This window comes from Malurus melanocephalus, unplaced genomic scaffold, assembly GCF_030028575.1.
Source record: "Malurus melanocephalus ecotype Western Australia unplaced genomic scaffold, MMel_1.1 scaffold_103, whole genome shotgun sequence".
In the NCBI taxonomy this organism is placed as follows: domain Eukaryota; kingdom Metazoa; phylum Chordata; class Aves; order Passeriformes; family Maluridae; genus Malurus; species Malurus melanocephalus.
The window spans coordinates 1,474,368-1,500,492 of record NW_026623335.1 but is presented as its reverse complement, the minus strand read 5'-3'; the positions used below and the strand labels follow the sequence as shown (position 1 = coordinate 1,500,492).

Below are 26,125 nucleotides of genomic sequence, written 5' to 3'. Positions count from 1 at the left end.
TTGTACTAAGACACACATCCACTTGGTGTTACCTCATTTGGAAAAGCCTCCCTGAAGCTTTGTTGCAACAGCCACCCCTAAGAGACACATTAATTTACATGCTGGGCTGAAGCCCTTGAGATGCAAAGGACAAACACAGCAAAGCAGAAAGCACAGAGACAAATGGCAGAACGATACATCTGCCTGAAAATGTGCGTTTTCTTGCTTCTGGAGCTTTCTTCAGCACAGAATGTTTAGTGCTCCTAACTGTTTCAAGAAGCTACTGACCAGCCAGGTTAATGAAACTTACTCTTTTCCATGTGGAAGTTTACACCTAGCATTTGGTTTGTTGGATGTGACATAATGCCACGCCAAATAGTGTACGACAAAGTAAGTCCTTCTCCTGTCCTTCAGACAGCCCTCATCTGTGCATAACATCAGGTGCTCATAGCTCTGGATGTATTATATAACTACCGTTACTATTTATGATAAGGCCCCAACCTCACTGGATTAGCTGTGAAATACATGCAACAAAAATGATGACACTACTTTATGACAGACAATTACAGTATTTTAAATGCATCTGCCAACACTCAGCAGTCTTTATTTTTTTTTAGGAAAAGTTACTGCCTACATCAAATGCTGTGTTTTACCCTAAGCTCTTAGATCAGAAAAACAAAGCCTTATTCTACCTCTGAATTGCCTCTGCTGGCAGCCTAAAGGTTACTCTCAATGCACAGTTGACTTTGGTATTTAATATTGCAGACAGAACCTGCCACTTGTAGTTTAGTCAGCAGAATGAACAGCAGCAAATCACTTGTGAAAACACAATCTTGTTCTCCATCAGGAGAGTTAAATGAAAGCCTAAGGAATAACACTGCTCTGGAGACTCACACAGGTGTAACCTGGAGAGCCATGCCACCTGAAGACGACTAAAATGTCTACTACACTTCCTGTGCCCTCAGATGCCAGAAATTAAGCTGATATGACAGCTCTGGGCTTTTGGCATCTGTTCCAATGCTGCGCATCTCCAAAGCTAGCCTACATGCCAAGATGAAAAAAGTATTTGGAAAAGCTGGCCAAAGYAGACATCACTGCTAACAAGTTCTGTGAAAGGACAAGTTCCGATTCAGTTTGGTTTCTGTTTAAATTTACCAAACCTTTTTCAAAGTCACTCCTACAGCACATTTTTCTTTGTTCTTCCTCCTTTTCTACCCCCAAAACCTTRTGGATATTAACTGTACATAAAATATTTTTACTCTCCTATTGAAATACGAAACCAGTATAGCTCTGAATTTACTGCTTCCCAATTTCAATTTGAAGCTTTCTTTTGTTTACTGAAAGACAGGTATTATCCATCCTATGTTATACATTCTTTCACCTCTATTTCCGTCTCTTTCTTAGTCAAGAGCACTGAATTTTAATGTATGTTAAGGATTTCTGTTGCTTTCTTAATCATATTCTTCCTGGTAGGTTACTGTCACTAAGTATTTGAAGTTTTCAAACCACATGCAAAGTAAATGCAACATGAACATGACAAAAGGATTTAAATGACCTCACGGAAAGGAAAGTATCTAAAAAATATCACCCCAAAGAGCATTGAAATAAAAAAAATTAATTAAAAAAACCCAACAAACACAGGAGAATGTCCCCAGTGGCATCTAAACCCTAAGTCAGCTGATTTGAATTGTTTGTGGCTTTGCCACAAGCTTCCAGCATAATTTTGATAATTGCAGGTAGGGAGCCAAGTAGGAGAGAGCTCATGATGTGGTAAAGCAATTAAAAACTGACTACCAGTGCTGCAACAGGCTAGGAGCAAGAGAAGAGCAAGAAGTTCTTGCCAAACATCTTCTACATTCTAGCTGCCAATCCAAGGATTTAGAAGTGTATAGGTAGTTAATGGATACCATACAGTTATCTGATAAAACTGTTTTACCAGGATATTTGTCCATTTTTCGATTATATTACTCACCTGCCGCTCTTCTACCATGAAGGAGGCATTTGCAAACTTTACTGTGTCTACATTTGCTTTAAATACAGCTAAATGTTAAAAAAAGTTCTCTGGGTGTAATGTCAGCTCTGTCCTGGTCRGAACATGATGTCCAACTGTAATAAATAAAAATACATGACACAAGAGAGAAACCCAGCAAACTTCTAAGGGGAATCCTCTTATATAAGAACAGTAAGCCTACTTTTTTTTTTTTTTTTCAGAAAAACCGGGTTTTTTTAAGAAAAATGGGTATTTGCCATTGTGAAGCTGAAAATAAAAGAGATAAAATTCAAAGAGCTTTTCAAGAAAAGCAGTAAATTCATCTGTGATTTTAAAACTTCCTTGCAGAGACAACCATGTTAAGAACAAACCATATTAGAGCTCCAACATAATTGTCTGCCAGCAGGAAAACATGACTTGCCAATACCATATATATATATTTCTGAACAGTAGCATGGTGCTGCCCCTTGCACTCAGAGCTTTTACAGCTATTTTTTTCCTCTTGGCCTCAAAACTGCTGCCAATATAATGAAATACATTACACAGTATTTTTCAACTTTCTTACATATTCATAAAAATTAGATAGAAATATGACTTGTAGTCTGAAACTAATACTAACAAGAGTTTTCAAAGTGAACCTTCTCCTGCAAAGGGCATTCAGCCTACAGTGCTCTGCAGTAYAAACACAACTTGTTCAGATATCCAGAACATTTCTTAAAGTTTGATGAGTTCCTTCAGACAGTCAATTCCAATGCCACAAACTCACAAGTGTGTAAATTGATACCAGTCCTCCAAATGCTTTTCAATAAAATGCTTTCAGTCCAGAAGTACATACACCTTGGCAATTACTAATTTACCCATTGCTGCAAATCATTCACAGGATTACTAGAATTGGACTATGGAAAACAATAGGAATATTTGCTCCTCAAAGGATGAGCTATCCATTGAAAGCAGGTGCAGTAAACTAAGGTAGTACTTTTACCTTTCAATTTCAGCGTAACTATAATTGAAATTACTTGTCTTGTTAATATTTATTGGACAAGCTTTAATATTTATGTTATTTTGATTAACAGGAAGTTTCCTTGTGGCTATATTGCCATCAATTCATAATGAGTACTGTATTAGTACATTCATTCAATTTAATTTCCAATTCCTTTCAAGTGTTACTCAAATTCACTATATTGCCAAGATGTACTGCTAATGAACACCTCAAGGAGGCACAGTACTTGCGACACAGCTTCACTGCCAACTTGGCTGGCTAAAAAAAAGACCCAGAAGAGCTGTTCTTATCTTGCACAAATTTCAGAAGGAAGATCATAGTAATAATTTTGACTATGGAGAAACATAAGAGTAAAATAGAATGTACTATTATAACATGCTGCAAACATGAAAAGTTGCTGCAATTACACAGTATTTACCATTATCAGTGGAATCTCTCTAATTGAGGCCTCGTGCTTCAACATCACATTCCTTCATTCTACACATCCAAAGGGAACAGTAAGAGAGGTCAAACCTGAGAAAAACCAACTCAAACTCAAAAGTTTATGTTCCCTTGAAAAACAGAGATGATTAGCCAGCTCTAAAGGAAGCAGATCCACATGTCCCAACTGTCTGAGTGCTCACTGTGCATCTCTTGTCTCCCTGATAAGTGTTTGTGCAAACCAGGATTCTCATCAGTTAGGATTATTCAAAGAGACAATACTCTTTTAGTGAAGACTACTGTAGCTGTGTGATGTTAAAATCAGTAAAATGGATAATAAAGGCTCAGAGCTGCCAGGAAAAACAAAATAATCCCTCTTAGCTGGACAACAAGATGACTGGAAGTTCCTAGCTACTACATAAAACTGAGGAAGAAGTATTAAGAGGAATATCTAAGAATGAGATATCCTATAAATTAAAACAAGGCTTTAATGAGAGCACACAGGTCTAAAAGAACTTTTGAACTTCACTGTTATATTTTCAGCTCAAAACCTGAGAAACAGCATGCCACAGCGAAAACTTCAAAATACTCACTATTAGCCAATCTTCAAAGTGGCTTCTAGAAATTTTAAATTTCAGGAGCAGCAGTACATTTCAGTGCAAATTCTCCTAACACTAACTTACTGCAACAGTAATAGAAATTCACAAATGAAATCATATTAGCATAGCTGGGGAATGGCTGTTATGRCAATCCTCAAACAGCTTTGCCTCAAAACTTTTTAAAACTTTCTTTTTCAAACTTATTTCTGACAATGCATTTTTCACAACACCCTTCTTTACAGCAAAGACATCACAAAATTTTGTTGTTTACACAGTAAACACATACACACACACACAAAAATCTTTACAAACAGTGTTGAAAATGAATCAGAGTTGCTCCTTCCTTCACCAGGATATTTTAAAATCAAAACCAGAAACAAGCAGAGGAGGACCCAGGTGGAGATTAATGGTCCTCCATGCTTTTCASCATTATAAAGCTACTTTTATAACACTCAAGCAAATTGTACAGTGACTGACACGAACAAAATGACAGTAATCTGTCACTACYCCACATTTCCCACTAGGCTGATTCAAATAGTTATTTATGAACCTTACACTTCAGTGGTCACTTCGATGACTAAACCATAAATTAGAATGTAAAGTGAACATAAATTTGATTTTGGAGTAACAACAAATTGTCAGCAAAGAAGGGTATTATTTAATTTCTACTGACATACCAGGAAAAAGTCAGCAATACCAAGATGAACCACATCATAACAAACCCCAAACTTAGCACAAAACTAGATGTATGCTGGATCTAATGTTTGCTCCAGTGCTTCTGTATTTAAGAATAAAAGCATTTTATATCATGCTTGGTTAGTTTTAAATATAAAGTCTTAATAATGTCAGATGACTTCATTACTTAGATCTTCAATTAAACAAGAAGGGAGAATGATTTTTTTCCTACAGAGCATGATGAAATTTGACAGCAAGTAAATATTAATACGATCTTACTTAGATGCTCAGGTTTTTAATAGACCTGATGAAAAGCTTTTAAGATCGTGTTGCTATTTTTAGAACATTTATCTCTTGCTTTACAGATGGAAGTGCAATGACACTGAAACATAATAGAAGTTCTGTAAAGCACAACAGCTCTCACTTTTTTATGAAAAGGAAAGTCTTTATTACTCAAACATCAAATCTTGTGGGGATGCATGTAAAAAAATTATCTTGATAAAACAATTTTCTTCGAATTAATTGTTGGTAAAAAGTTCCATTACCTATTATGCTACTGTATAATAACATTTATTACCTGTTACTGCTGAAAACATGTAAGATAAGCCCTTCCAAAAGTGAATGCAATGTTATTGTAGTCTGGAAAATGTCTAGAAATGCAACTAAAGAGACAGTTCAACATAAGTTTGACTGCTTTAGCAGTATAAAAATGGGAAGTTGTGTCAAWGTCTTTAACACTCCTTACTTTTCAAGTATATTTTCCCAGAATTCTTACATGGAATGATAGTGATCCAATTTAAAACTAAACTTAGCAATTTGATTTTTCATGTTGAGGAAGCCYCTTAAATAGCTGAGGTTTGAAGCAAACACGCAAAACCCTGCAGGTTTAGCAATAACTGAGGCCATTCTGAATTATTCTGGTATGACCCAGTGACACATTAACAAATGCATAATAGAAAGATGCTGTCTGATGCTAAGGGACAAGCTTTAGGCTAAAAGGAAACTTCATGAAAGGTCTAAGGCAAGACCCACACCCTGGACAAGAGTCTAGCCTATCAAGAGTCTGTTTTAGAGAAACGATACCTTTTTTTTAAGGAGTACAGAAATAAGGTAATCTGGATTTAAATAGGACTTAGAGAGGAGAGAGGAGTTTTATTTTAAAATCTGCCCCAGGCCTATTAGGACTCAGATCAAGAGAACCATGTTTTGCTGAAAGAAAAGTTAGAAAGTTTTTATTTAGCAAGACTTTATCTTAGCAAGAATTAGAAGARCAGAAAATGCCAATTATCACCTATAGATCTGAGAAAAAACACCCCAACATTTAAATGTAATTGCATTGGAACAATTCAATCTGAATTGCTTCTTTGAGAAACATTTAAGATAAAAAAAACAGCAGTGTTTTCTTTAAAATAGATAGCAAAACTATGGTCGTACAAAACAACACCTGTTCCTGGGAGAAGAAATTCCAAAGAAATTAACTTGCACCTAAGYATTTCATACTTAACTGTCAATCGAAGGGCCCAGCTCCCTACTGCAATAAGGACCCATCTAACTGACCTGCTGGGTGTTTAAAGACGCATATTAAAACAAATCATGGAGGAACAGGTGTACATATTCATTCAGTGTTTAATAGAAGTACTACAACTCTGACTGGTGTAAACAAGTGCAGATTTTGCCAGGAGGAGCAACTTAAGTATTGCAAGCACCTGTAGAGAGTTCAGGCACAGAAACTTGCTTTCTTCCAATTTTTAGCGGTCACTTTGGATAGACAGTGGGTATGAATGAGAAGTTAAAAAGTATCTAAAGTTCGAGGAAGTCTACTTCATGTCTTACCAACATGATACCTGGTGGAAGGAACAGAAATGCTGTAAATGCTACTCAGACAAGGTTGAAGAAAAATATTGCCAGTGACCAAAATTTTCCGAAGACCGAAAATTCCGAAAATCAATCACCCTGTTTGGACACATTTAGCCAGCATTTACTTAATTCACTTCAGGATTTTCTCATTCTGTTACTATTTTAACGCTGTATCTGGAGATGGGAAAAAGCAAACACAGACAAAAACTGATGTTCATCTACAGATGTTTTGAGGAAAGATCTATTTTTCCCATCTCCAGTAACATAAGACAGTTAAATGAGTAGTGTACAACTCTTATACAAAATGAGAGAAATAAACATACCTGCCGTTGAATAACCTCTAGGTTTGCTTTGGCTTTATTCAGTAATTCTTCTATTTTTTCAGAATCCTCTATGTTCTTGTTTTCTCTAAAAGCATCTCTTATCCTTCTGATGGCGTATGTTCTAAACACAATAAAAATACACGTTCATAGATGTGCCATGATTTATGAGATTTAAACACTCTTTAAAACACGCTGATATAAAAAATGAAGTGCACAACCCCCCATATGTACATATATATTTTGCCCGGTTTCAGAAATATATCTTTTTACTCAAGGTTTGGTCTTGCCCAGGCTGAAATAGTGACCAGATCCTTTAATTTAAAAATAGTGGTTCTATTGGAGGTTACTGTAGAAAAATTTCATATTTCAAGTATCAGTCTAGTTCTTACTGTTGGTTATTGCTGGAACTATACTGCCGGATCCCCAGAATGGATACTGCAAAACTTAAAAAACGTCACAAAAAGGCTAAGAACCAGAAAATCGTTCCCCAGATTATTTTGAATCAGTGTGACTATTCCAGACCTGCATATTCTAAAGGTCATTGAGCTAGACACTAAATACAATATATGTTTTTACTAGATGCAATATTGTAATCTAGCAGTCAACAAAGGTAGACTGATGAACCAACTATCACAAAAAAGGCTCCTTCCCTGTCACCCTTTTGCTCCCCTGACAAGGTGTATTTCACCCCTCAGTCCCATACCTCCTCATCCATTTCCCCACCAAGAAGCAGTAACAGGAYATAATTTCTACAAGCAGGAAAGGGTTATAATCTCTGCTTCCAAAGAGGAAGATCCAAAGCTAGAGCTTTCTCCAGATATTTCCCTTTCTTTCCAACCCAGTAAAGAACCTTCACATAGTCTGTAGCATACTGTCATCCTCCCCTCCTTCCCTCCCCAGCTAGGGCAAATTTTCATACTAAAATAAWTTTTTTCAGACTGAGCAGCGGATAYTTTCATTGCATGGGTCCATGGGAGGGGCTGGAGAAATGCAGTAAACKGATCTTGCTCAGTTACCTTGACAGTGTCCCAATTTGGTACCAWCACATCACATTAGTATCACTTTTGCTACAGAAAGTAAAACCCTCTGTGTGGTATTGGAAGGAAACAAAAGGCTAAAAAACACTCCCACATTTAGTGCAGTATTTAGACAACCCTTTCCCATCTTGTATACAAGTGGAACACGAGAGACAAAATTGCCTGAAACGCTATCATAAAAAATACAAGGATGATCGAAAAATAAAATTTTTTGGGGAGGGAGAGACTGAGGAGGAGAGAGGAAGAAGAGGGAAGATGAATAGCCAGTGGCACTCCACTCCATTAGATGGTGCTATCCAGCTCCTAATGCAGCTTTCCCCAGTCAAGCAGTGTATTTTGTCTTTGAGCTCATAAATAATACATTTCAATCAGAGGAATCAGGATGGTTGTGGAGTGCCACTSTGCCGCCGCACTCCGGCAGATGGTGCGTGCTTTTAATTAGGGCCTGTTCACCTATAATGTGACACTGGGGTGCRGGAGGGAGTGAGGGAGTGTGTGTTTGGATGTGTGAAGTTAATAGAATGTATTAAATATGGAAGCTCAATCTCATCTGCAGCTGTTGTCCTAGCAAGACATGAAGGGGAAGCTGATTATTTCATCTAGAAAAGAAACAACCCCAAATTGTTAAGATATAGTGTAATTCTGTTGCTTGATAATGCATGGATTTCAAATCACCCCATATACATATGTAGGGTTAAACTGTGCAAAACATATAATATTTTGTGAAAGAAATGACAGGTTTCCAAGAGAGACAAAGATTAACAAAGAGAGAAAAGAAAGAGAAAAGAGAAAAACAACCGCATAGCAAGTATCTATTACAGGATACAACTCTTTCAAAATRCAATACAAATGAGTAAATGCTATCTGCATAAAAGAAGATAGATGGGACAAAACCAAAGTCTTGTTCAGTATTACACCAACAGACTGGCGGGTTTTTTTTGTTTTGTTTTGTACATATGGTGCATTAATTGTTCCATTATCTTTTTCTCCCTCTCATTACACCCAACAGTTGCTGAGAAAGAAATGTACATAAAAACCAGACCAATTTTAATCTATAATCAGAAACTTGCACTGTTTTTACCTTCTACAGTTCTTTTAAACCTTTTTGAGTGTTAACACCCAAAGGAAGTTAGTTTACATAGGCTTTAACACAAATCTACAGCAAAATCAATATATCTCTACACACATTTTAAAGACTAGCATTATATCCTGGCACTACTCTTTATTGTAGTTATATTGAGATTCAATGTATCACTTAAAATAAAGATGAGATCAATTCAGAGCTCAAACCCAACACTGTAATTACTGTAAAATATTCTTTCTTCCCCATTGAGAGGTGCCAGGGAAATATTTTACCAACATTCAAATTCTCTAAAATTACGTAAAAAGTGTTAAGTCAAGATATAAACTGGAAGACTTTTCTTTTTTTTTTTTGCATGTGTGTGTTTTTTCTTTTAAACAACAGCTTTTTATATGCAACAACAGTTGTGAGCATTGTCAATGCCAAACCTCAACACTCTACATTTCAACAATTTCTGAACTGAGAATGCACTGAAAGCTGGAAATACCATAAGAACTGCAATATTGCTTCAAGTCTGTGAAAAACTAAGCCTTTCTACAAGTACAGTAGTGTGTGTAAGCATAGTAAAACACATATGTATGAGAGCAACTTGTTCATTCAGACATGCATCTGTTGGGGTTTTTTCATAGAGCACTGCTCCAGAGGTCTTCTGGTTGATGAACAGACTGGTCAGCTAATCACTGACCACTCTAAAGGAGTGTATTTTCAGATCAATAAACATAGAACACCAAACCCAAACCTGTACCATTTGAAGGCACAGCTGGAAATGACAGTGGCAGCAAATACGTGGTTGTCTTGCATAAAACTTTACAACATTATCCTAAAAGAAGCACCATCTGCAGGGTGAGGGATGAAAAGCAGCTCAGTAAGTGAGCCTCATCAGCTCTCCATGGAACTGGATGAGCATCAGCACTGATAGGGATCMTAGCTGCGCTGATTTTGCTGGATAGAGTTCAGAAAGACCAACCAAGCCACATGAACAAAGAGGATCCTTCAGTAAGAAGGTACTAAGCACACTCTCTAGAGAAAAAGCTTAGGAAGCAATTTTGGGTACAGTACACTYAAAGAGCTCCAACAGACCTATGGGAAAAGTCTAGCTCCTAATGCAGTAGTATTCATCAAGAAACATCGTTTAAATGAAGTCTTAAACTACATTTCACAACTCATTATTTTTTTTTACCAATTCTTTGAAAACAGATATTGAAAAATGGCTGAAAGATGCAACAAGAGATTTTGCTTTTATCAGCCAAGGGCACTGAAATTTGAATAGAGAATACCTTTGATTTTATGTTCGGCAGACTATTCCAGTGACTTAGTGACAACAGGATCCAAGCAAGATAGTACAGTTGAATATATTCACTCAGAGCTCTCATACATGTGCACACTCAAAACAATTTTTGTGATCCCTGCTTATGTGGGATATGTCTATCACACCCCTGTCATACATCTGTCTGTCACACACTTAATTCCCAATTAAATCAAAAGAATGTCCTCAATGGGAATGGCTTCAAACCAGGTGTGATGGCTTCAAACCAAAGCCACTACAGGTGGACGGCTACACAAGGAAACAGATGCATATCAGGAGAAAACAGAAAGAGTGGTTGGGGGTTAATGCGAGAACAAGGCCAGGGCCAAAACATGATCACAAACTCTCAGAAAACAGGCAGTACTCGCTAATGTTAAGAGACTACAATGCTACCAAATAATAGTAAAAACTAAAGAGAAAGCAGTCTTTGTCCTAATACTCTACCTTCAAAGAGTTCCTTTCCTCTTTTCTTCCCTGAAGCACAATCAAAAGCCTAATGCGTCCTCATGAAAAATGAAGTCTACAAGAAGCAAAGTCTGAAACGACGACTACTAACAAAAGCTGAAATCACGATCCAGATACTTCAGAAAATAATATCTGCTTGGGGACTTAGGTATTGTATTTCAAAATGTTTACTTATTCATGCCTGACCAACAAAAAAAACAAAAAACAACCCAAAACTTTGTGCTCTGCYAAATGAAAAGAAGCCGAAACATCATGCAAACATTTGCTTTTTAAGTACACAGTCCTGAGCTTTCAAAATAAATCTGGCCAAGCAATGTTTTTCTCAGCACCACTTTGTATTTACCAGTATCACAATACGCTTTAAGTCACCTTTCCAAGACATCTTTACAAACTGATGTCTTGTCTTTGTGACTGTCAACAAATACAACATCACATCACAGGCACCACTCTGAGGAACACAATGGCTATTACAAGTTTTTGGCCATTGAGCACACACACAAAGATAGAAGAGGACTGTGATACACAATCTGTGCAAGCAAAACAGATCACAAGGGAAGGGGCCACCAGGTAAGAATATTCATATTCAAGACTTTTGAAAGAGGTCTAGAGTAAAATGCATTTTTCCTTATTAGCTTGAGTTCTATTCAATAAATGAAGGCAAGTGAGCAGAAACCAAGCTCTTGGAAGCCCACTACAGTTAATAGCTCTACAATGAAGTATATGATGCTTTTATTTAAGGATACAATGTGCAAAAGTGAGATACTTACTTACAATAGAATAGCATTACATAAAGTGAGGGATCCTTTCCATAAATGAACTGTATTTTCTTATCACTGCTGCCTGCCCACTAACATCTATTAACTTAAAGTAGCAATAGGATGAATTTTCAGAATTTCCCATTATTACTAGCAAAATGTGCACTAGATGAAATTGGCCCAATTAAATTTTCAGAATTATATCTAATTTAAAAATGGAAAGGTTTTATAATAAAAASCCATCTGCAGAAAAATAATTTTAGCTCACCTTAAAGCTTTATTAACATTAGTGAAGATGTCTCCATGTACAGAATTACTTCAGAGGGAATGCTTATTTAGATATATATATGTATATTTCCCTATATATAATATATATGTATATACAATACTTTTTCCTCTATAAAGGTCTTTTTAAAAGACACCAATTAAGGTGAAGCAAAAGYTGCATGTAATTACCTGCATCTAATACTAACAAAAGAAATACATGACAACAGATGTGTGTTTGACACTGAGAGGTAAGTACCTTGTAGGGAAGTAGTTGTGATTTGYTTAATTAAACACAAGACCAACAGAGGGATGTGGATGCAATGTTTTACCAACAAGGTGTTCCTCAAACTCCCTCACTAAACACACTTTCAGCACTGTGACCTTAAGCTACACCACCACAACATCTGCCTGCTTTCTAAAAATCAAAACAAAGCTTATTCTTGCAACCAGGATTTGCTTGGGGGAGTTGGACTGGYGGCTGGATGCTGGGAGAGGAGGAGYGAAGAGTAAAGAAAAAGAAAGATTMGACTGCTGGYTAACTCAGCATTATTTCCTTGAATTTTCTAACAAAGCACAGTCACTAGACAGTCTTCACAAAAAGCCTACAGAAAGAAAMTTACCAGCCACTATCTGGTTTCTTTGCTGACATACAAAATATGAGTTCTAATGCAATTGCTAAGAAATACGTCTGGAATAAAACAGCACTAGAAATACTTCATTGGAGAGGATTTAACCAAAAGAACAGAGAATACGAACAAAGATTGATGAACATTAGAAAATATATTTGAGAGMTGGTGACTGTGATCTAGTACATATCATATACACTGTATGATCAGATACAAGCATATATAATTTATTTATAAAGCAAATATTGCTATTTTGCATCCCAGATCCCAAAAAGTCTAATGAAAATTTGAACCTTTTCCATGAGTTTACTTGCATTTTCTTTGATCAATCTAAACCCAAAAAACCCAYCCCAGATTTTTAGAGAAAGACTTGTGGATGTTTTTAGAAAAGGAGAACTTTTTTCTCATTATATCTTTTCATCAGCTTGTGTCTGTACCCATCTCAAAGCAGAGAGGGTGGATGACCACCTAATTAACAGTATCACAGAATAATTCACATTGGAAAGCAGTCTGGCAGGGCTCTTGTCCCAGCTCCWGCTGAAAGGAGGGTCAGTGATGGCATCAGATCAGATTCCTCACAGCTTTGCACAGTCAAGTCTTGAAAAACAGGATACTGAGCAGACCACCTTGCTTGGAAAACAAGCTCAATTGCTTGGCTGCCCTTGTGGGGATAAAGCTTTTCCTTAAAGCCAGTTTGAAAAACCTGCCCTCTACATCTGCTTTTCTCCTATCAGGCCCCGCTGGATACTTTGAGGTTCTGGCTACTTTCAGGCTCCCTCTATGTTGTTTTTTCTCCAAGCTGAACCAGACCAGCTCCCTCAGCCTTTGCTCAAGGGACAAGTGCTTCAGCCCCCTTGGTGGCTACAGGTTGTCTGTGTCTTTGCTGATGAGGGGCTGAGGAGGGTGAGACAGAGTGCAGAAGTCCAGATGTGACCTCCTATCAGTCTGCTGGCGGAGCAACTCTCCATACATCTCAGGATGCTCTTGGCCTTCCTTGCTGCCAGGGCACATAGCTCAGTTCCCAAACACATTCTCAGTCCCAAACATATTCCTTCTTCCCGGAATACTATCAGTGCTATTCATAGCTAACTATGATTATTTTTGCCACTCTTTGAAACATACATTTTTGTTGCTGTACTTCTAAAAATAAAAACATTTATTAGCTTAATTTAAGTGTAGAGAATCTCTTCAGAAGGGAGTGCTTTTCAGCAGGTCAGRGTTAAGAGCAAAAAGTAAAGATGTCCAAATGAAAGCATTCTTTTAATCTTAATTGGAGTTGCAATTGCAATGTCATATTGCAGAAGAGGTTAAGAAAGAGGGTTATCAGTGAAGGACCCAACTGCACAAGTTGTTCAGTTAACGAGGCACTGGGCAAGGATGTGCCACAGGAATTAGAACCTGAATTTGCTACAGATGAAAAGTGTCCTGATGGCCTGAAATGAGTAATAGCTCTCTGCTGAGCTTTCACTGCCAAGCCCCTGCCAACTGCTCTACAACCAGGACACGGGGGTAGCTCAGCAGTCCAATTAGCAGGCAGGGAATGCCTTGAAATGACAAGTTCAAAACCTGACAAGTCTGATTTCTCTCTTCTTCCTTTTGAGACAGAATRTATGCCACTCCATTTGCTGTGCCACTGTTTCTGAGCAGTTCACAGAAAAGGCCAGACCTGCTGTGTATAGCCATTATAAATATTTTTCTAGAAAGATAAGAGTTTTAGTCCAATGCTGTGGCCAGCATTTCTCTCTTCAGCATGGCTAGAGCACCCTGCACTGATGTGGTCTCACCTTGAATACTGTGCACAGTTTTAAACACCACAGGATAAGAAAGATACCAGACTATCAGAGAACATCCAAAGGAGGCCAACAAAGATGGTGAAGGGCCTTGAGGGGAAGCCATCATCCGTGTGAGGAATGGCTGAGGTCACTTGGTCTGTTCAGCCTGAAGGAGACTGMGGGGAGACCTCAGTGCAGTTACCACTTCCTCAAGAAGGAAGAGGAGGGGCAGACACRAATCTCTTCCCTATGGTGACTGAGAGAATGGCCTGGATTTGTGCCAGGGGAAGTTTAAGTTGCGTATCAGGAAAAGGTTCTTCACCAGGGGGTGGCTGGGCACTGGAACAGGCTCCCCAGGGCAGTGGTCACAGCCCCAAACCTGACAGAGCTCAAGAGGCATTTGGACAATGCTCTCAGGCACTTGGTGCGACCCCTGGGGATGATACTGTGGGGCCAGTAATTGGATGTCAATGATCCTTGTGGGTCCCTTCCAACTCAGCAGATTCTGKGATYCTGKGACTCRTTCTAAGAAGAGACATAATTTAGCYTGTGACCTGGGTACCCTGAAGATGGCTAAMCATATTGAGTCTCTTGGTGATTTCATTTTGAGAGGGTGCTAATCAGCCTTTCTGGATGGAAGTTCTTCGCACTTGACAATGGAAAGTGATTTGCCTTTGATGAAACAGTAGTTGCTAAGTTTATTTTAATTAAGCAGCAGGGCATAAAGCCTTGGGATATTCTAACTTCCTGGACTGCAGTGTGGTTGGACTGGATGATGGTAAGAGTTCAATAGGACATTTTTGAAACACAGCATTATTTCCAGAATGAAAGATTCAGATACAGTAAATATCTAGTTACAGGACCCATATTATTCTTTTAATATGGATATTATCAAATTGCCGATTCCTTAAAAAAGGGATCAAGTATCAGAAAAACATTGATAATATACATTTCTACAATAAATGAGAAATTTTGACTTATGAAAGATTTAAAGAAACAGTTCACTAAAGGTCAGTTGAGGTGAAGTTTTGTTGGTTAGACAAATCAACTGTTGGACAGACCAGTAATTTTCAGTATACCAAACAGACTCCTCACAAACTTTTACTTTGCAAAAGTAATGAAGATGGGTAATTTTGATTTTTGCTAGAGTAAACCTGAAATTCCTGAGAGAGAAGGATGTAAGCAACATAAATCCAAAATCAGGGTAATCTAGAAGAAATTGCATTGAAATTACATAGGATCCAGTTATCTCATGACAAAGACAACCATAAACCACAAATACAATTCATTAAACAATCCACATGAAGTAACATACCACCTGCTCTGTTTATATACATCATGTTTATAAACATACTAGAAGTTACAGGATTTAGAATATTCAAGTTACTATACAAAATTTATTCTCTYATCCATTTCTATCAGCTTTACAGCTTATCCAAAAATCTTTGTTCCTTATAGCTCAGTCAGTAATGACAAACATCCCCCACTGGACCTCCTATCACCAYATGGCTCAGTGACCTTCCTTCATTTATAGCAAAGCACTGCATGTTTAGTCTAGCAAATTTGCAACATCAATTTTGACAGCAATGATGGATATCTGAAATTACTTAGCAGCACATAAAATTCTAATATATACAAAGCCTATTAGTCAAATCTRGAGCTTTAAAAAGTCAATTTGAATTTGTAACAAAATCAGCATCCTATTTTGTGCATACAACAGAGTGCKGAATATTATTTTCAGACATTTGGGATTGTAAATATATGCCTTTGGACAAAGCATGTAATGTTTCCAGAAGCTCAGATCCAGCAAAGGCTCAGAAAAAATGTAATGCATGTTATTTTGTAGACTATGAAGGCAGACCTGTTTAGGGCAGAGAAAGTAAACTGAACTAGGTATTTCCTTCTGTATTCTTTCTATTTAATCAGTTACAGGATATGAAAGTCTTCATAGACTTTACAGATGATTATACTAGGACTAAAGAAAGAGGCGCTTAAAGCCCCGTCTTGAACAGTAACCCAGAAACTGCAAAGGATACAAACTCTGGGTGTTACTTCATTCCCCACAGGAAATCAAATGCAGCTTCTTACATGAAGAAAGAGCAGGAGGACCCATGGGGAACAGAGGCAAGGTTTGAAGGAAAAATAATATTCTGCTTGGTAAAGCTCAGTGAGTGATTCACTGTGCAGAGAGGCAGATTTGAGGTTTTGAGGCAGGCCCAGCTGATCTTCAACCCCATAAGTAATGAAGCATCCCTGTGCACCAGGTATAATGTGCCAGAACTGGCCACCCCGACTTTCTGCTCCTGGCACCGGACAGCTCCTGRCACCTCCCAGGTGCCACCAGCACAAGAGAGCCTTTGCAAGCAAGCTGTGGAACAGTATGTCCACAGCTCTTTATCTTTGGGACAGCTAAGACACACCCCAGACCTCCACTAGCTCCCGTAAAATAAATTCAGCTTCTCAGGACCTATATATCCTACACATTTTCTGAAGTCCAGAAGTAAAATAGGAATCAAAGCAATACTAAAATCTAAGTGAAGTAACAYAACATTCTTCAAAGCTACTTCACATAAAAGGAAGAAAAAAAAGAGGGTTACACACCTTTTCCTTCTATATTTCCTACAGTTATTCTAAAAGAAATGTAGACTAGATGATCTATCTGCTAAACATGAAGCAAAGAGCAGCTACAAGCCAAAATGTATCTTTTGGGCTATGTACGAGCTTCACCTCTAAAATTGTGCTGCATACACTCTTACTCTCCATACTGTAGATCCCAGCATACAATGCAATACTTTGATTTGACAAGACATACGTTAATATCAGACAGAAAAATGAGATTAAATTTCAAACTTAAGATATTCTAGTCCAGTGTACYGAAATCATTCACTAAACCTGCCGATAGATTTTCTGTGCACTTAAACAGTTTAAGTACTGTAAGAGAAAAGGAGATCAAAAGTACTCAGGAAGACAAAGACAGCAGTCAATTTTCCTCCTTAAAGAAGAGAAGCTTTGACAAATGCCTTTTAATTTAGCCGAGCCCTAGTATGTTAAGTATAGATGTTAAAATTTAAAGGTGAAGACATGCTAAGGTCACTAATTTTTGAAGAATCTTCCAGACAACCTCTTGGCACTCTCTCTAGGAGTCTTACGCTATGAATGAAAAAAAGACTATTCTATTTTTACCTCTATATCCATTCTATTTAGTAAGACCAAGTTCAGATTGGTACATTTATATATCAAAAAAGATTCTGCATTTCAAGCTAAAAATGGGCTATCAAAAAATCCAGACAGTACTTAATAGCCAATTAAAAGTCACAGGAAAGTATTTACTCATATRAGTGATGGTAGCACTTTTTGTCCTCTATCTGCAAGGAAGGAAAAAGAAAACAAACAGCAAACACCAACTCCTTCTCCTCCCATAAGCACATGGCTGCTGGCTGCAAGAATTTCTTCTCAGATAATGTTTACCCTAAATGTGGAATTAACATCTGGCTTAAAACGCAGTAACTCAGATGAATACTGGCTAAGGTTAGCACAGGAGATATTAGGAGAGGAAAAGAGGTATGAGATGCAGTCTACCTATCATAATATTTTCAGTATAACGTTTTATGACCAGGGCTGACTACCTTCCCTTTCACATGAGACATGACCTTTCACTTTCCCCAGAAAAGGTTTCCAGTCTAGGAACAAATTACCCACACAAGTTGCAGAAGCACCAGSTCCCCAGCCAACGGTAGCAATCACTCATATTGATAGAGACTCTCTCCTTCAAGGGTTTCAACAAATTTTTGGTAAATAAAAGCCCAGAACCAAGCCTCAAAGTTCACATAGGTTATTAGTAAGCACTGCCACTAGTTCACAGACCAAGGAGTTTTGTACAAATATATGTACAGTATACTTTTTYGTCCAACCCTGTATTGCTGTAGCTTATAGGACTATATTCATCCCATGTTGACACTGCTTTTGGAAGTGACYGTGAGGATGCCACCAGTTTGATAAATATTCATATTTCCATGCCAAATTTGCAAATAATAGGCAGCAATTTTGGRTATAAATTATGAACTGAAAATAATAAATTAAATTTAGTAAAAAATGTGCTCAGTACCTCTGGAAATCAAGAAACCTATTTAGCATTCTACATGAAATGCATTGCTTATTATTGTTGTGTAAACAAAACACTTGAACATTTATTTTCATACTGTAAATTAGTCAGATCAGAGAAAAACATTATAGTGAGACATCTAATTTATTTTGGCCAGTGATAAAACTACTTAGATCAATCAATCAATGTTCCTCCCTTCAAAACTAGTTTACATACGAAGACCATTAATTTGAAAACCTATTTGCTAACTTACTGGACTAGAAAAATGCTGTGATATTTTAGATAAGTCAAAGATGTTTTCTGAAACTTCATAGCAGGTTAGTTTAATGGCAACACAATACAGTTCAATTTGACATTGTCAGTATAATTCAAGCTATAAACTTTAAGGACTGCCTTATTCATTTCATTTGAGCTGTACTAACTTCAAAACATTTTCCTGAGGTGGCAGTCTGATGTTATTTAAATAAATAAAAACACTGAATATATTTGGGTAGATGGATGAATGAATTTTTGTTTCACAAAGAATTCTATTAGTGATTCAGTCTGAAAGTTTATGAAATGTGATGGTTTGTACCTGGCCCCTTCCACTTCCCACTCCCTTTTTCTTAACTAACAATGAAAATAAACGATGGCCCTGAACCATACCCCCAACCACCACCACAGGCACATCTGGCTCTTTTACTGCTATCCTAACATAGTCTGTAGAAATTTAATATTCATACAATTTGTAAACCTCACAAGATAAACCAATTTTCTTCAATACCAAGGCTCTGTGGAAACCCACATATGCATTTCTCCGTCCCGCTTAGGCAAACAATAAACAGGTGTTTACATCTGTGTGTGACTGCAACTGAGTATTGTGATAATCAGTATGTTTGTTGGGGAAACATATAATGCCTGTAAATAAACACTACCAGGCACCAATACTGTGCATCCTGCAAGCAAATCCTAGTTAGCAGAAATCACATGCTGTGCAAGACAGAGATGAAGRCAACTCAATAAAGACTGACCTCACAGGATACAATGAATTATTTTCATAGGCACTTAAAGTCACAGAAGTAAGTTTAATTATAAAAGCTTCAATACCGTAAAGGATTAGTGATTACTAGCAATATACTAGACTGAATTATAGTCTCAGGGAAATATATATATTGTTTTTTTGACAAACACTTTCTCTGGCAGTTAAAATAAGACAATATTACTTTTAGACAAGCAAATAATTTAGGAACAGATCTTTAAAGGTTGCAGACCATGATATGCCAGACAAMGACTCAGGATTGTCAAGACGTGTTGATGGAGATTATTTTCAAATAAGACTAACACACCTATCATACACCCTATAGTCTCCACAGTGGATTCACAGCTTGCTTTAAATAGGGATTTTGCTAAAGAATTTCTGGGATTGAGTAGAAGTGAATTCCTAACTTCTTGATACCAATACATTCATATATGCATACACACACATAAGATTTCCTTTTTTGCATAGGCTTTGTTTCTTCAGAAACAAAGAGATTTAACCAACTGCTATTTACTTAAAAAGTTAGAAAAAGAAAAGGTAGTATCTAAACAACAGCTTTTCCAAAGACTGTAACGAACATAATGAACTAATGAACATGTAGCCCTAAGTATTGGTCTGAGTCCTGAGTCTCTGAATAATGTTCCAAGCACAGGACCTTCAAATTTTCCGGAAGAATATTTTAAAGATGTTATTTCAMATACATTCTGTCAAGGAAAAAAAAGCATCTGAACTCAACTGATCTCTTTTATCAAATTAAATGTTCAGTTGTACATTGCATCCTGAGAAGAATGCTGGAGTTTTATATGGAGATCAGGTAAAAAGAAATGGAATAGAATAGAATGTAGAAAAAATGTAAGGGAAAAAGGCCATATTCTATAATGCCACCCTAGCMAAATACTGTCTGGATGATTCGTGGCATCTTCATTCCTGAGAAAAAAGTATATCAAGAAGAATTCTCAAGAATATTCCTCACTAAGGACATTTTTGTACTAAATTCTGTGCAAAATAGTCATGGAACAGCTGGCTTGAGTATTCACACATGCAAGAAAACAACCAAGAAAGTTTCCTTTCATGCTCACTTTCTTTTGAAAAGCAGCCAATTATGTATAATCTAGGTATTTACTTTGTTGTTCAGCAAACCCAAAAGCATGGGGAGAGCTGTATCAAAGAGGTAGTTCAGAAAGCATCATTGCCATCCGTTGCTGTAGCCTGATAGACTGCAGTTTTGTTTCTTTTTTACACAATTACACAATTACATTGATTATTTAAAAATCTAGAATGCTGATTATTCTAAGAATACTTGAAATTATAATAGCCTGTCTCTACAGTATCTGAATCTTCTGGATGTTAGGAGGTCAGCATTTTTCCTTATAGATGAATACAGAAGAACTAAGTGTTAAAGCCACATCCAAGAGCATGGAATGGAGGAGGTTAGCTGGGAYAGCATTTTAATACATTTTAATTCTATAGCTGCATTACAAAGTGTTTTTCATTTACCAGAAATCGTAAGCATATGTCTGTGGGCATGAGTCACTGCCAGAGGCCGTATTTTTTCTGTTACTCTCATTAGTTCTCAAACACTACTAGTAATGAAATCTTATGTAAAAAGAAACACACCCCTGTTCTTCTGTGCTATACAAAGAAAAACAAACAGCCACAACAGATTTACTCATTTTGGGTGCCTTTACTAAAATAAAATTACTAAAACAGCAGATCAGTCTTTTGAGGAAGCTCCCATCCATTTGTCTTCCAAATATTAAATTTCAATTTTTCCAGAACTCTTTATGCCATGTATGTGCTCCAAACTCTCCCTCCAACTTACTATGATGATTCAAAATTCTCCTCTGCAAAAAAAGAAAGGAAATCAAGAAAATTACATCAAACCTGATACACAGATATCATTAATTGTTAGGAAGAGTATAACTTTACAGGGGTAAAGTGAATGTATCTGGAAAATGACAATCACCCTTGAACCTTTAAATCCAAGATAACAACTCCTAATGAATATGATCAACAAAATTTTGATGCAGTGATTTTCAGTTGGGCAAAATTACTATTAAGAAATCAAAACTATTTGGCAAAACTGTTTCCATTAGGTTTAAAATTTCAGAGAAATATGTTGTGAGGGTATCTAATAGCTATGTTTTGACATTTTTTATATAGAATGCTTTCAAAAATATTTTMTACAGATACAATACTGAAGTCAAATGGAAATACTTCAAACTGTCAGACCCCAATCCAAAATAATTTTCTTATACCTCTGGATATTCCCCAAAAACGCATATATTTCCATGTTTTACTATAATTCAGAGTCACTACCTCAGTCCTTTACACAGTTCCCATCCTAATCAGAAGATTGAACACCATCCAGAGCTCTTAAAATACTGACATCTCTATTCAAGCATACATGATTCTGACAGAATAAGGCAATATACATAAGAGCCTAAAATATCATAATGGTAAAATGGTATGTGYTCACTGAAATAATAGACAAAATTTAACTCCCCAAAGAAAGAGGTCGTAGTAAGGCCAAACACAAATCTGYGTGACTGCTCTACAAAATGATGTGAAAACGTACAATGCCTGTTTGCCCACGACTCTGGGTCATGCAGCACCAGAACAAAGCAAGCGTCTGTAACAGCACAAGACGGAAACCAMCCTGCACCTTGGATTCTTGAATACCACAGCTACTTGCAGACTTTTTCATACTTTTCAAATAGATTACAAAGAATACCACATATTCAGCAAATCGGAAATTAACTAAAAAAATCCTAAAGTTTATTACCACTCAGAACACAGCCAGCAATTACACAGAGAGAAGGAAAAATAAGTTATCTGCTTTTTTTTGCACAGCCAAGGAAAAACAGAGTACAGCTGCAATTCTGCCACCACACTCCTACAAAGAAGTCAGACATCTCTGCTGGACAGAACTGACAATCTTATTTTTTTCCTGCATTTTTTATCTCAGCTGCAAACTACTACTTTGGACAGAAAGCAGTACTTTCTATGACATACACTTCTCTTTTCTCATTATTGTCTTGATTTTTTTTTTGTTTAGTCACCATATAGACTTTTTTTCCCTCCCTAACACACAAACATTAACAATCTGCTGGCAGATATTGTCAATCACAAACTTCTTTAGGATATCCAGTGAGAAAAAGGCTTATTCAGCTTGGATAACTGTCACATGTAAAATTTTAATGTGGCTGTTAAAATACCTCAGTGATGAAAGTACAAAAAACCCACAGGATTCAACAGACCAGGGACTAAAAGCAAAGATTTTTCCATTAAAATGACCAAATAAGGTATGTTGAGAGAAGCGAAAGAAACTTATCTTTATAAAAGAGTGTTTTTCAAAAAATTTTACTTTGCATGATTTATGGTGTTGAAAGAGTCGTTAGCAGAATCTTAAGAGATTTATATGCCCTTTTAGAACAGGTAATAGTGCAAGTACAGGTCAACTTAACCTGTACTTGTGCAGAAATCCAGGTGCTTTCATGAAASGAACTGGGGACCCAGAGAAATCTCATTATTAACACCGAGGCAAAGAGGGCAGTAAGTATCTTGGCCTTTCCCTCATCCTCTGTCACTATGTTTGCCTGTGCAACCATTGATGGATGGAGATTCTCCWGAGCCCTTCTTTTGTTGGCTGATGCATCTATAGAAACATTTATTATCTTCTTCTATGGCAGTAGCCAGATAAAGTTCCAGCTGGGCTTTGGCTCTTCTAATTTTCTCTCTGCATAACCTCATGACATTGTTTTAGTTCTCTTGAGTTGCCTGTCCTTTCCTCTAAAAGTGAAAAATCTTTTTTTTTTTTTTCCCTTTCCCTTTTTTCTCTTTTTTTTTTGCCCTTGAGTTCCCTCCAATGCTCTCTGTTTAGCCAGGCTCCAGCCTTCCTGGACACCTGTGTCCTTCAGGACTGCCTCCCAAGTGACTTTCTCAACAGGTCCCATGAAGAGGCCCAAATCTGGCTTCTAGAAGTCCAAGGTGGCAGTTCTGCTGATCCCCCTCCTTACTTCTCTGAGAATTGATWAATCTATCATTTCAGGATCGCTGTGCCCAAGGTGTCCTCCAATCTTCTTATTACACAACAGTCGTTTTCTCCTGGCAAACAGGTCCAGTGTGGCACCTCCCCTATTTGGTTTCCTCACTAGCTGCATTAGGAATTCATCTTCCACATACTCCACAAACCTGCTTCCTCTCTGTGGTACTCTATTCCAAGCAGACATCYGGTAAATTGAAGTCCCCCACAAGAACAAGGGGTAGCAATCTTGAGACAGTTTTATGGTTCTATGTTCCATAAAATCAGATTAACAACTGCGTCAGTCAAAGAAGGAAAAGTAACTTGCACTGAAAAACAGTGCAAATTGCTTTACTYAGTTTTGTTTCTAGGTTAGCAGCCATTTGCAAAAATCAGATTTTACTAGTTTTAAAATCTTGAAGGGCATGTCTCAGGTGAACTGCATTCAATTTACTTATTTGCAATGCAAAATCTGTTTCGACAAATTTTCTTCCCCGACTGTTCCATATTCTGGGTAGCTTTATTAATCAAATAATATTGCACATTCTAAAGGAAAAATCAAATTCCATTAAAATGCAATTTAGAAACACAAGAAAAATATTTATCTATAAATAAAAACGCAACATCCACCAGTTAACAGAGAAAATAACGTATAACTGAAATAAATTTGCAATAGATCAAGAAAGACTTTAAAAATATTTCAAAATTATTTGCAGAGGAATCCCAACAGAGAGGCTCAAAGCTTCTGACATTGCTCATAACAACAAGAAATTAAAGAAATAGAAAGCAGATGAGCTGGAAGCATGACGTATGATGCCACCCTGAACTTATTACCTACCCATTGTTAGTATCTTTAGAGGGCAAAAAAGGCTTCGGATCTGAAAATCATTGGAAGTTGGTTAGTTAGAATCTCTGAAGCATATCCAGGTCAATGTCACACTTGAAGTAGGCCTACATGCAACAAGGTAAGGTCAGCCATGGTGCTCTTAGGCTAACCCTGTTATAAAAACCTTCAAAAATGGAGATGACAAACTCTCTCAGGGAAGACCTGCTCCAGTCCTTCACTGCCCTTCTGGAGAGAACTTTCTTTTACTAGATTCCCATGTGTTAAGACCACTGAGCTTCACTCACATTAAACAAACAAGAAATGTTAAAGTTCAGATTATCTTCATTTGCAACCAGATGTATTTTAATGGCTTTCACAAGTTTATAAATTCTTTTGTTTCCTGTACCCAAACCACTCACAACATGTCATTATTTAAATCACTAATGATATTTAGAAATATCCCCTAAATCCATTTARTTGAGACTCTAATCCAACACACTATGAACCATCAGAGCTTCTACTTTTTGTTAACCAAGCAGAATAAAATAGTACACTTGTTAAGAACCACCTTTTTGACTCAAAAACCTCACATCTTGCCTCTCTGCATATTGATTTTCCTCCAGTACAAATCATTCTCCCATGCTCAGACTGTCTGCTTGGGTAATAGGGCAGAAGGGCAGACACGAAATTACTTACAGTCTACAAAATTCTCTCTCCCTGCTGTTAAAACCTGGCCTACACATCTGGGTGTCCAAAAACTTACATTTACTTCAGGACACTGGYGATGCTCCTGTGTTATTCTGAAGGCTGCCAGTGGTAACCTGAGTTACTTTAAGACATGAATGATATTCTTCAGTTACCACACAAATTCGATTAGGTGGTAGAAGAAAATCTGTCACTACAGATAACATGTAGAATATATTTACTAGGAGAGACATAAAAAAAAAAAAGTTGAATTTTCCATCGTAATCTATATGTACACATGTCCTAGTTTTGTCTGCTAAGTCAAATTAATTTTCTTCCTAATAGGTGRTGCAGTGCTGTGCTTTGGATTTGGGATGAGAATGATGTTGATAACATGCTGATGCAAGCAGGATTTACACTAATTCAAGAAGTTTTCAGCTTCTCACACCAACCTACTTGGAAGTAGGCTGGGGGGCACAGGAAGCTGGTATGAAGTACAGCCAGGATGATCCAAATTGGCCAAAGGGATATTCCATACCATGTGATGGCATGCTYATTATATATTTAGGAACTGGCTGAGCCTTCACTGGCAGCAACTATTTTTGTATTGTATTGTGCATCACTTGTTTTGTATATTCTAATTATTATTATTATTATTACCCATTCTTTTTCTGTTGTGTTAAACAGCCTTCATCTCAACCCACAAGTTGTTTTTCTTTCCCCAATTCTCTCCCCACTGGGAAGTGGGGAGCAAGCAAGCAGTTGTGTGCTGTTTAGCTGCCTGCCTGGTTAAACCAGAGCAACAAAATTAGGAGAAAAAAGCACAGTAAGCAAATAAGGAGACAACAACTAGCTGATCATATTCCAGACATACTCTTACAAATACGCAATTTGCAGTRATAAAGTATTCTGACACTGTCTAGCTGAAATAATGAACCAAGAATATTAATTTGTAATACCTTCTACTTTGCTGCAATGTTGGTTCTTTACAACGTCCTTGGGTTGACTCCCATGCACTGCCATATCACATTACAGCAGCCCCGAGGACATGGCAAGGCTGATTATCTTGGCAGGAAAGAAGCTAATGGGGTGCCCCTTTTACCTATGGGTGTGGCATAAACTTGTAAACACTGAGGCAGAACTGTTGTTGTGGTCACAGCAGACCTCTAAATGTAACAGCTGCTGATCATTTCTTGCTGGAAATTGCTACTGCTCACAAATGTGTATATACCACAAGGTTTTAGATGTTTTCTACTTTTATAGGATCTAAGGACAGGCCCATCAAAAACTGAGATCTTTCCTTTAAGGAAAGGGACAAC

At 37.2% G+C, this 26,125-nt stretch overlaps 1 protein-coding gene across 1 annotated transcript in view; it reads right to left on the bottom strand.

Moving 5' to 3' along the window:
* LYRM4 (LYR motif containing 4) overlaps positions 1-26,125 on the bottom strand; it is an 84,809-nt gene that overhangs the window by 56,980 nt on the left and 1,704 nt on the right. The window contains exon 2 of the mRNA XM_057369140.1: positions 6,844-6,964. Within this exon, the coding sequence (XP_057225123.1) occupies positions 6,844-6,964 (121 nt within the window). The remainder of the gene's footprint in view (positions 1-6,843; positions 6,965-26,125) is intronic.